Raw genomic sequence first — 11,900 nt, forward strand, 5'->3', positions numbered from 1 at the left:
ATCCACTCTGTGCCAATGTGAGTTTTTTTTTTTTTTTAATCTTTGCGGAAGCAGATTAATTACCGTATCTTTTTCTCACAGAGGGTTTGAACTTCAGATCTTTTGGTTAGCAGCTGAGCACTTAACCACTGTTGTCACCAGGGCTCCCTGAAGGGCCTTATAGGCTGTGCTGTTTATTTATTTCTATTTTAGTATATATAATATTTTATATTTTTTGCTTGCTTAACTTACATTTTTTACTTGTCCACAAACTCATACCACACTAGTTGCTCACTGATATTAAGGACTGTATCTTTTTTTTTTTTTTTTTTTTATCTTTTTTGTTACCCAAACCTGTTGCCCTGGAGTCGATTTGGACTCATAGGGACCCTATAGGACAGCGTAGAACTGCTCTACAGGGTCTCTGAACAGCGGCTGCTGGATTCGAACTGCTGACTTTTTTTTGTTGTTGTTAGTAGCCCAAGCTGTTAACGACTTCGCCACGAGGGCTCCGACTCACAGCGACTCTGGAGGGAAAGTCAATGTAAGCATTTTAGGATTTATTAGGGTTTGTCATACCCAGGTACCAATAAGATTAAGGAAAACGTCCGGGTTGTTGAACTACGTTATACCCGGACAGTAAAAAGAGCCGAACAGACTGTTGTGTTGCGCTCCGAAGCCAGGCTTGGCAAACAAATAACACGAAAGGGCAGAGCAAGTGTTGGTACCCATCAAGAGTGGCAAGCAGGACGTGTCTGTGGGCATACGTGGCTGTTTCGCGCGCTGAGCGGCCCTGAATTTGATACTAGCTTAGAAAACCCAAGGAGACAGAAACGTTGAGTAAGCGGAACGCGGAACTCAGGCACCCTGGCTCTCCCTCCGGACGCAGTTTTCAAGCGCACCAGCGAGCATTCGGCAGAAGGTGGAGCGTCTCCCCTCGATCGAGGCGGTGCCTCAGCCGGAAGGAGACTGAACTGCCTGTAGGGAAAAAAGCGCAGGAGTCGGTCTTTCCTCCATAGCTTCCCCGCCAGCTAGAAGATCCTAAGCCGTAGCACAGGCTTCCGGCTTCTCAGTAAATGATTAGTGGTCGAATCGGCCTCCGCGGAAGCGGTGGCAAGCCTCTTCCGCCTCCCAGTCAGTTTTAGGACCTGAAAGGAGAGCCGCCGTCGACTTTTCCAGAGGATTCATTCCAGGCGAGGTGAGTTTGGAGGAAAGCCTTGAGTTCCGTCGAAGAAAGCAGGCCATCCTTGGGGCCGCCTTCCTCTTTTCTGATTGGTTAAGTGCTCCCTCAATCAGTTCTTCTAGCTAGTGATTGGTTGGAATGCTCTGTCTCTCACTGACTTCCGGGTGGGAATCTAGGTCGCCAAGGGAAGCGTTACTTCGCTCTCGTTTGGGAAGAGGTTGGTTGGGCCCTGGAGCCGAGTTTGTTTGTTGCAGTCGGGACTGTCCCCGAGGCGCGAGCTTCCGTCGCAACGGACAAGAAGGGAACTAGTAGCGGGACGGCGGGCAGAGGGGCAAGAAAGTGAAGGTTTAAAAGTAAAGTGTATTCACACGTAATCCTGGCCACAGCTAAATGGGAGGAGGAGAGGCAGGAAGGCCTTTGGGAGAGAGGAGCGTAATCCCTGGGGCTGGGACAGTGTAGGAGGAAAGGCCTACATTTCTGTTGTGGGAGCAAAGGGCCTGGCGGGAGATTTTCATGACCTAATTGTGTGGGGATCTCATTTTCTAGGTGAGTGTCTGAGAAAATCCACGGGAGAATTGGCTTTGTCTTGCAGCGGAGTGGAGACTACCAGCAGTTCCGGCCTTCCAAAAGACAGATTAGTTTGAATAATTCGGCTCTTTTCCAATTGCTTCAGATGGGCAATTCTTAAAAAAAAACACGAACAATTGAAAGATGGATACCGTTGCATATATTGAAAGCATATTGAAAGGAAAATAAGGTATTCACTTTGATCTGTGGTAAATTATGCGAGAAAATTTCCTGTGAGGAGATGCTCTTAAGTTTTGAGTAATAATAAGAGGAGCTTGATTTATGATAGGTATCAACTTTTTAAATTGTTTAGTACAAAAATTTTATTAAAACTGTCCCTACTAAATAGATTCTTTGGTCCTGATTATTCTGAAAGGGGAAAGAAATCTTAAGTTTTTGGTAATGTTAATTTACATTTGAGTGGATTGCTCTTCTAGATCTTTCATTAAAAAAGACATGGTCACTGTAAAAAAAATTCTTGAATTTGTAATTGCTTGGTACAGTACATACGAATTTGGGTAAGTGCTGGCTTATACAGTAGTTTAGAACTGTAAGCTAATTTTATATTTAAAGCAATATGCTGATTTAACACCTAGTATTTTTTATATTTATTAAGAATTAGAATTGCAACTGGCAACCTAAATCATTTGATCCTCTGGCCTTTACTAACTTACATTAACTCGCACCCTTTGGTGACATACAGAAATTGTCTGGGAATAGTTTATTTCATCACAGTACCTCAAATGAGCTCTTAAAGATAGGTGTTGGCCCTACCCTGGAAAATTCTAATTTAGAATTGGGGATGAGATGTGAACATTCCTTTTTTTTTGTTTTTGATTTCTTCAGGTGGTTGTGATGTGCACTCCCAATTGAGAACCATTGCCTTAGTGATTTAATAAATGTTCAAAAAAGAGTTAAGATATTTACAAAAATTTTTTTTTTGCCATGATTTCCTTATAGTAAGGAGCCCTGGTGGTGCAGTGATTAAAGGACTTGGCTGCAAACTGAAAGGTTGGCAGTTTGAACCCCTCAGCTGCTCTGCCAGAGAAAGATGTGGCAGCCTGCTTCCGTAAAGATTTACAGTCTTGGAAACCCTATGGGGCAGTTCTACTCTGTCCTGGGTAGCTATGAGTTGGAATCCACTCACAACAGTGGGTTTGGTTTTGAGTTTCCTGGAAACCCTGGTGGTATAGTGGTTAATGCTACGGCTGCGAACCAAAAGGTTGGCAGTTCGAGTCTACCAGGTGCTCCTTGGAAACCCTATGAGGCAGTTCTCTGTCCTGTAGGGTCGCTATGCATCAGAAATGACTCAGTGGCAACGGGTTTGGTTTTTTTGGTTTTTGTGTTTTAAAAGTAGGTTTCTCAGGGATGACATTTAAGCATAATATAAATAAAGTGTTTGTTTAGGCAAGGTGAAGAATTTCCCCGGTACTCAGAGACATGGGACTAACGATTCCAGGCTTTGGGGAGCGCTCTCTGCACTCTCACAGTTCTCAGAGCCGTGCATGGAGGGCTCTTTACTGTTAAATTTCAAAAGGCTTTCTGTTAGGCTTTCAAGAGAGATCGGGAGGAGTAATTATTTTTACCTCAACAAAGTGCAATGCGGTAATAGTACGTTTATCTGAGTTTTATTTTGAGAAGAATATTCTTGCTGAAAATAAATACAAATAGTCCTTGCTTATTAAGTAAAGAACGTAAATAATTAAAGCTTGAAATTTGTGAATTACGTGAAATATCCAGATACTTGAAACATCAGTAAGGGTTTTTAGACTGAGTTAACCACAATATTGAGGGGTTAAAAAAAAATGAGGCACTCACTTTGAGATTCAGATATGGAAAGTTGTGTGGTAAAGCCAAATCCAGTCTGACTTTAACTATGACTTTAGGCAAAGAAGTAGGTCCTGTTGTGTTCTGTCTCCTAGCTGTTTTTCATTTGTGTGGATATTCACAAGATTTGGCAAATGAAGTATTTGAGTAGGGACAAAAAGACCAAATAAATACGGAAAAAAAAAAAAAACAGATAAAAGCTATAAGGTAAAAATATAAAGCCATGTGTCATCCACGAATAAATACCTTGACTTCTGTGTGTATTGTTTGAACAGAAAGCCAGGAAATCTCAGTATGAGTCAGTCTAGATCTAGATCAGATGATGGTGGTGAAGAACCCTCATTTCAAGACCATGATCATCGTGAAAATGAGAGAAGGTGGCAGCAAGAGCGTCTCCGGAGAGAAGAAGCTTATTATCAGTTTATTAATGAACTCAGTGATGAAGATTACCGGTTAATGAGAGACCATAATCTTTTAGGAACCCCTGGTAAGAAATGGCTCAAAGAGCAGATACCTTATTTCATAATTAGAATGAATAATTTCAAAATGAGGAGAGGTTTTTATTTTTTTTTCCTTCCTCCCTTCCCCTAAAACATAACGTATTGTTTTTATGAGCTAGGGACTTTTTCCACATAACAAAATAAAAAATAACTAACCGATTTCTGTATTTTATAAGAACATGGGACACGGAACAGTGTTACACAAATGCCAAATAAACAGGTTGATGTACATAACAGTGTTAAATATTACATATATGGTCCTGTTTCACTTATGTAGTATTTAAAACCCAATCCTAACTCATTTGGGGGTGTTAAAATTTATTTATTCAGCTAAATTAATAAAAGTCCAATGTGCTCCATAAATTTGCTACAAATGCATGAACTAGCTGAAATTGAATTGTATATTGATGACCCATATGGTGAAGTATTGGTATAAGATTCAAGTAAGTAAAGATTTTAAATTTTCTCTGGATATATTACCTTCTTAATTTCTTCTTTAACTCTGCACTAAAATTCATAGAATTATAGTTTAGGTTCCTAAGCATATCAGCTGAGAGCACTTTATCAAAATTATTCATATTAGATATTAATAAATTTTAATAAACTAGATATATGTTTGCACCAATTGAATGTTTTTGTGTTGAATTTACAGAACATATAAAGACAATAAGACATGATCTACAGGTGGCTAAAGATTAATACCCCTCAAGGGTTTTTATAAAACTTGGTAATTTAACATTTCTTAGTTAAAGTGAGCAATTTTTTATTGTTTTAGGAGAAATAACATCAGAAGAACTACAGCAGCGGTTAGTTGGAGTCAAGGAACAAATAGCATCTCAGCCTGACCTGAGAAACAGGGAAAATGGGACAAATACTCGAGGTACTGTGGACTCTTTTCCATAAGGAACAGGGTCGGTGCATGCCATTGTAGAAATGAAGTTAGTGGATTTTGTATGTTTATTTTTACTGTGTTCGGTTTTAATGTGATAGTCATTCAGGTAACATTTATGCATGTGCTGTGTGCAGAACAGTGTGTTTAGGCACTACAGCAAAGGTGAATGAATGCAAAGATCTTTTCATACATAGATTGCTTTCAGGGAGCTGCAGATACTGTTCAATTAAGTTAATTACCAGCATAACCAACAAGTTGTCTTCGGTCGATTCATTCTCATGGTGACACCACGTGTGTCAGAACTGTGCATGGTTCTTTTTAATCTTAGAATGTACACAGTACTTTCTTCCAAGTGATACTAAACCTGGCTTCTAAAAATTTATATACGGAGCAATATAAAATGGCTGAACATCAGGCAACCTCTTTTTGTTTTGTTGTTTTATCATTGTTTTTGTGTGATTGATTGATTTATTGAACAAATACTGAACCTTAGCATAAGAAGTTCTTGTAAAAAAAAAAAAAAAGTACTTGTAAAAAATTTAAGCTAAACAGAACTATGTAGAATTAAAGTAAAAGCCAACTTTCTTGCCCCTCCTCACCACCTCCCTTTCTCTCCCCAGAGATTTTCATTATTAGTAGTTTCACATGTTAAGATTATTGTGTTAATTAGAGGAAAGGCTGTATAAAAACCCAGAAATGCAGTGACTGAGTAAGATAGAAGTTTCTTTCTTTCCTGTGTTAGCAGTCCAGGGCATATGGACAAACTTTGCTCTATAAATTCTCCCAGGACACACCCAGCTAGTCTAATGGTTCTTTAACTGTGCTGTTCAGTAAAGTAGCTACTAGCCACATGTGATTATTTAAATTTAAGTTAATTAAAATGAAATATAAAATTCAGTTCCTCAGTCGCACTGGCTACATGTCAAGTGGTCAGTAGCTATATGTGGCTATTGAGAAAGTTCTGTTAGACACTGCTGCTCTAAGGAATTGTTTGAGTGCTCAGGCTAAGTTATGATCAAGTCTGGGTTCCAGCGGGCAGGAAGAAGGAGGCCACAAATAGTTGTAAGATACCAGCTTACAACTAAGAGACATCACTTCTACTCAGATTGCAGTGATGAGAACTTGTTCACATGGCCACACCTAACTGCCAGGCTGTACAGAGGGAGAAGGGAACAGGCAATCATATGCTCAGTTACAGTACTCTTACGGGGGAGGCGGGGAACGGGACAGGCTGTACACACGTTTAGTTACAGTACTTTTACAGGGAGAAGAGAACAGGCTGTGCACATGCTCAGTTATAGTATTCTTACAGGGGAGGGGAACAGGCTGTGCACATGCTCAGTTATAGTATTCTTACAGGGGAGGGGAACAGGCTGTGCACATGCTCAGTTACAGTACTCTTATAGGGGGAAGGGAACAGGCTGTGCACATGCTCAGTTACAGTACTCTTATGGGGGAGGGGACAGGCCGTGCACATGCTCAGTTACAGTACTTTTGGGGGGAGGGGACAGGCTGTGCACATGCTCAGTTACAGTACTCTTATAGGAGGAAGGGAACAGGTTGTGCACATGCTCAGTTACAGTGCTCTTGTCGGGAGGGGAACAGGTTGCGCACATGCTCAGTTACGGTACTCAGGATGAGGGGACAGGCTGTGCACATGCTCAGTTACAGCACCCTTATGGGGGGAAGGGGACAGGCTGTGCACATGCTCAGTTACAGTACTCTTATGGGGGGAGGGGACAGGCCGTGCACATGCTCAGTTACAGTACTCTTACGGGGGGAGGGGACAGGCCGTGCACATGCTCAGTTACAGTACTTTTGGGGGGAGGGGACAGGCTGTGCACATGCTCCGTTACACTACTCTTATGGGGGGAGGGGACAGGGTGTGCACATGCTCAGTTACAGTATTCTTATGGGGGGAGGGGTGGAATAGATTTTGGTAAATGATTAGCAAGCTCTTTGACATACCTTCATCACTGCATTCTAATTAATAAAGAAGAAAGTAGCATGGAGAATGATTAATGTTTACTTGCTTTTTACTCATTTTTTTCCCCCAAAACTAAAATATAAATTGAATATGAGCCCATTTTATTGTTTGTGTTCAGATGTGTAAGTTTTACTATGTTGGTACACTGGTAATACCGGTCTTTTGAATGTATTTTAATGTAAAACACATCGATCACCGGTAGCCCTTCTTGAGAATATGGGTAAAGTTGCTTTTTATTTTATGGACACCAGCTGCTTATTAACAGCTTTCAGTTCACTGTTTAAAAAATCTTATGAAAGAGAGATTACAGTAATGAAATGAAACCAGATTCGTTTCATTTAATAGATATTTTTGAGTAGAACAATGTTTACGGTTAATATCCCTGGGGTTTCTGTGGGTCAGAATGCTCTTCACAGAGTTTTGCACCGTGTTAAAAATGAAAAATTTAAGCCTGGCACAGTGACACTGTCATAGTCAAAGAAGTTTATCTAGGACACATTTATTTCTAAATTTATTTACTCAGCAAATATTAACTGAGAGTCTAATTTCTACCACATACTGCTCTGGCTGCTAAGAATTTGACAGTGACTAATACAAGAGAAAACCCTTTGTCTTCATGGATATTACGTTATAAATGAATAGAAAATATACTTTTTACATATACCAGTTGTCACCCATTGTCATTGAGTCGATTCCAATTCGTAACGACGGTATAAGACATGCTAGAATGGACGCATAGGGTTTCTGGCCTGTAATCTTTATGGAAGCAGACTGCTACATCTTTCTCCAGAAGAGGGAGCGAATGGTGGGCTGTCATTCTGTTAGTAGCCAAGCGCTTAACCACTGAGCCATCAGGAGTATTACATGTGGCAGCTGACATTATTGAATACTTTCTATTTGTCAGATATTTTGCTAATTATTTTATATAGTGTCTTATTTTATCCTCATGATAATACTGAGATTGATACTGTTTTCATCTCCGATTTATAGATAAGGCTACAGGCATAGAGAATTCAGGTAACTTGCCTAAAGTCCCCCAGCTTTGTATAAAAACAAATAATGTGGTTCTGACGTTACATACAGAAAGCCAGAGTTCTTGAGTTGTATATTGTTGGCAGTTATTGAAAAATAGGATAAAATTCTTAAGTTCCCAAAAATACCTAGTTGCAAAAATGCTGATTGAGTTGGTTCTACTTGGTTTCTACAGATACAGGAAGAATTATACATAAAATTTTGCCACTTCAGTTTACTGATATTACAGTGTGAATAAAGCAATTTAAATATTTAAATTTATAAATTAAATTTGGTATCGAATGCATTCGTTACTTGCCACAACATTTTGCTAATTATAGGCATATAGAAGTCAGGAGTGAACATTTCTCCACAACTTTGTGTATATAGTATTTAAAATTTTGTAATGCGTAAGTAGTATTTAAGATTTAAAATGCAGTATACACCACACCTTTTTTTTTAAAGTTCAGTTAATTTGTTTTTCCATTTTCATTCATTAAAATCGCAGCTGTTCTTAAATATAATTTACTTTAGTAAAAACTTTAGTTTTTAGTTTTTAGGAATTGATCTTAAGTTGATTTGTTTTGTTTTTCAGGCTCAGAAGCTCGTAGAGAAATTTCAAATGACGATTCTCTGTTAGAATGGTTGAACACCTTTCGCCGCACAGGAAATGCAACTCGAAGTGGACAAAATGGGAACCAAACATGGAGAGCTGTGAGTCGAACAAACCCAGACAGTGGAGAGTTTCGGTTTAGTCTGGAAATCCACATAAATGATGAGAATAGAGGATTTGAAATTCATGGAGAAGATTACGCGAGCATTCCACTTTCAGATACTAGCAGAGATCATACTAGAAACAGACATCAAAGATCAGATAGCCCTGTGGCTAGGCGAACAAGAAGCCAAACCTCAGTGAATTTCAGTGGTAATAATTCTAACACGCCAAGGACTAGCCTTGGTTCAGAGGGGCAGAATTCAGTAGATGTATCTTACGCAACATTGGGAGGATTAAGAAGTGGAGTTGGGGGATCAGTTGGCATTCCTAGGACTCATGCTCCTCGTGCTAATGTCAATGATCACACAAACCAATCAGGGGATAGTGAACTCAGGCAAAGGGAGGGGCAACGATTTGGGGCAGCACATGTTTGGGAAAATGGGGCTAGAACTAACGTTACAGTGAGGAATACAAACCAAAGATTAGAGCCAATAAGGTTACGGTCTTCCTTCAGTAGTCGAAGTCGTTCACCAATTCAGAGACAGAGTGGCACTGTTGATCATAATTCACAAAGGGAAAGTAGGGCTTCACAGCACACTGTTAGAAGGTCTGCTAGGAGGAGAGGTATAGCTCGTGGCTTCTTAGAGCAAGACAGAGAAACCAGAGGTACCACATCTACCCCATTCCCTAATTCAAGACTTGTGTCCAGAATAACCGTAGAAGAAGAAGAATCCAGCAGGTCCCCAGTTGATGTGCGACGACATCCAACTATCACGCTGGACCTTCAAGTAAGAAGGATTCGTCGTGGAGAAAATAGAGATCGGGATAGTATTGCAAATCGAACTCGATCTAGAGTAGGTCTAGCAGAAAATACAGTCCTTCTTGAAAGCAATAGTGGGGGTTTTCGCCGAACTGTTTCTCGTTTAGAGAGGTCAGGTATTCGAACCTATGTTAGTACCATAACTGTTCCTCTTCGTAGGATTTCTGAGAACGAGCTTGTTGAGCCATCATCAGTGTCTCTTCGGTCAATTTTAAGGCAGATCATGACTGGGTTTGGAGAATTGAGTTCTCTGATGGAGGCTGAACCTGAGCCAGAGATTGAGAGAAGTGGTCAGCATTTACCAGAGATGCAGTCAGATTTGAGTGACTCAGGCACAGTTAATGATAGCAGCCAGCACAACGAAGGTTCCTCTGAAGATAGGCAGGCCCAGGAAGACAGCACTGGAATGCGTGGTGAAAGTGACACCACCCAGCCTCATGCCCAAAACAGTGACAGTACAGGTGATAGGCAGTTGAGAAATACAGACAATTTAGTTGAAACTGGAACACTACCTATTCTTCGCCTTGCTCACTTCTTTTTACTAAATCAGGGTGATGGTGATGAGCGTGTACGGGGTTTAACCAAAGAGCAGATTGACAATCTTTCCACCCGGAACTATGAGCATAACAGTATTGATAGTGAACTAAGTAAAGTCTGTAGTGTGTGTATCAGTGACTATGTAACTGGAAATAAGCTCAGGCAGTTACCTTGCATGCACGAATTCCACATTCACTGTATTGACCGCTGGCTCTCAGAGAACTGCACTTGTCCCATCTGTCGGCAGCCAGTGTTAGGGTCCAGTATAGCAAACAGCCGATGACGTAATGGCTTCTGTTCAAATATTGCATTTCAGTAGCGCCGACTATTCAAGCATTCTCTTGTTGACTTATTTGTGATGAGCAAACCAGGATGAAAATTAACAGATTATAGTTTGAACTATTTTTTGTGTGCTTTTTTAACTTGTTAAGAAGAGGAAATTTATATAAATTTAAAATGCAAACATTAAATTATCTGAAAGTACAGAAAAGTTAATATTGCTAGAACCAAATAACGTTGAAAATGTTTTTATTTTGGTAATTTTGTCATGCTGAGCACTTTTGTATCAGCAAAATTCAGTGAGTTGAAAATCAGTCTTTTTTTTCTTAACAGTACAGCAGACTTTACTTGCACTTTAAAGTTCCTTGGGCTTAGTACTATGTCCAGACAGATAAGCCTTTCGTTAACTTTTTGTTGTAAGAACAGTGTCTTTTCATGAAAGAGTACCTGGCAGGATGTTTGCTAAATGTACTTAAGTTACTTGAACTGTTAAATTTAATATGCAGCATACCATGTGTGTATAGACATGTAATTTTCAGGTTAAAATATCCACTGAAAACTACCAGTTTGGTTCCTATTTAAGTTTTTTGGCTGTTTCTGCATATAGCACAATGTTAATATTGACAAGATCATCTCTGGGAGGAAGTAGATTAAGATTTCATTTAAAAATAGAGATAAGTTACTGAAGCGCCTCTGACAATCTGACTTACTAGACAGCAAGCAATATATAATGTTGAATGAGTATTTCTTTATTCAGAAATGGAAAATGGAAAATTTAGAACATATAGGCTATTTAACTTGAGTTCAGCCTTTTCGGTGACTTTTTTTGAAAGTGCAAACAGTTCCTTGGGTTATTAAGTAAGGTACATAATATGCATGGTATCTTGAATTTAGTTTTAAAATCTAAAAAAAAAGTCTACAAAGAATCAAATGCATAGATAATGTGTTAAGTTCACTTGGAGACCAAAAAAAAAAAAAAAAAGCCAAATAAAAAAACCTAATAAAACCCGTTTAAGAGAATGTACACTTTATATAAACACAAAGTATGCATTAAAGATTTATTTCTACCAATAAATACTAAAACAAAAACTGTATTTGCATTTTTTTTTTTCCTTCTGTTGGTCCACTGTGGTTTATTCACGCCCAGAATATTTATTTTATGCCTACTAGGGATCAGGCAGTGTTTTAAAGGGGTTGAAGATTCATCAGAAGACAAAACAGAAATCCCTGTGTTCATGGAAGAGACATGCTTGCTTTTAGAAATTGAAAGTCGATAGAATGAATTACTGTTCTTACTTTCATGTTTGTTTATGAAATTTGTGACACACAGTTTTCCTGTGGTATATTGCTAGGGCAAAATCACAAGACTGTTGCCTCAAGGCCAGTTGTTTAAGACTTGGATATATCTCAAGACTTCATTTTTCTTTCTGATGAGTGATTATCTTCACTTCATTAGGAGAGATGTATGCCTGGGAATGTTAGTGCAGTGAGCATCTGGAGGGACAGGTTTTAGGTACTTCGTTTGCGCTAAATGGTTCACGTAGGCCAGTTATGGGATATGAGGCTGGGAAGGTCGCATGGTCAGGTTTGAAATTTTTAAATG

General features: G+C 39.4%; 1 protein-coding gene across 4 annotated transcripts; it reads left to right on the forward strand.

Moving 5' to 3' along the window:
• Window positions 1-898: 898 nt before the first annotated feature.
• Window positions 899-11,389, forward strand: RNF6 (ring finger protein 6). Of its 4 annotated transcripts, XM_064275333.1 has the most exons (6): window positions 899-1,177; window positions 1,709-1,919; window positions 3,832-4,043; window positions 4,832-4,936; window positions 8,542-8,660; window positions 9,371-9,529. In XM_064275333.1, exons 3-6 carry the CDS (start codon window positions 3,851-3,853, stop codon window positions 9,410-9,412), a joined length of 459 nt encoding a protein of 152 aa, XP_064131403.1. In that variant the 5' UTR covers window positions 899-1,177; window positions 1,709-1,919; window positions 3,832-3,850; the 3' UTR covers window positions 9,413-9,529. The 4 variants fall into 4 exon arrangements, with proteins under 4 accessions (XP_064131403.1, XP_003414103.2, XP_010592262.2 ...); XM_010593960.3 differs by having other exon boundaries at window positions 900-1,177; window positions 8,542-11,389; XM_010593962.3 differs by lacking the exon at window positions 899-1,177 and adding an exon at window positions 1,195-1,379 and having other exon boundaries at window positions 8,542-11,389.
• Window positions 11,390-11,900: the final 511 nt, after the last annotated feature.

Source organism: Loxodonta africana, chromosome 23 (assembly GCF_030014295.1).
Source record: "Loxodonta africana isolate mLoxAfr1 chromosome 23, mLoxAfr1.hap2, whole genome shotgun sequence".
Classification (NCBI taxonomy): domain Eukaryota; kingdom Metazoa; phylum Chordata; class Mammalia; order Proboscidea; family Elephantidae; genus Loxodonta; species Loxodonta africana.

Bases quoted from the DNA above. Each gene is read 5' to 3' on its own strand.
- RNF6 (XM_003414055.4), top strand. From the start codon at position 3,851: ATGAGTCAGTCTAGATCTAGATCAGATGATGGTGGTGAAGAACCCTCA. The intron at 4,044-4,831 runs GTAAGAAATGGC...TTATTGTTTTAG, and splicing joins TAATCTTTTAGGAACCCCTG to GAGAAATAACATCAGAAGAA. The intron at 4,937-8,541 runs GTACTGTGGACT...TTTGTTTTTCAG, and splicing joins AAATGGGACAAATACTCGAG to GCTCAGAAGCTCGTAGAGAA.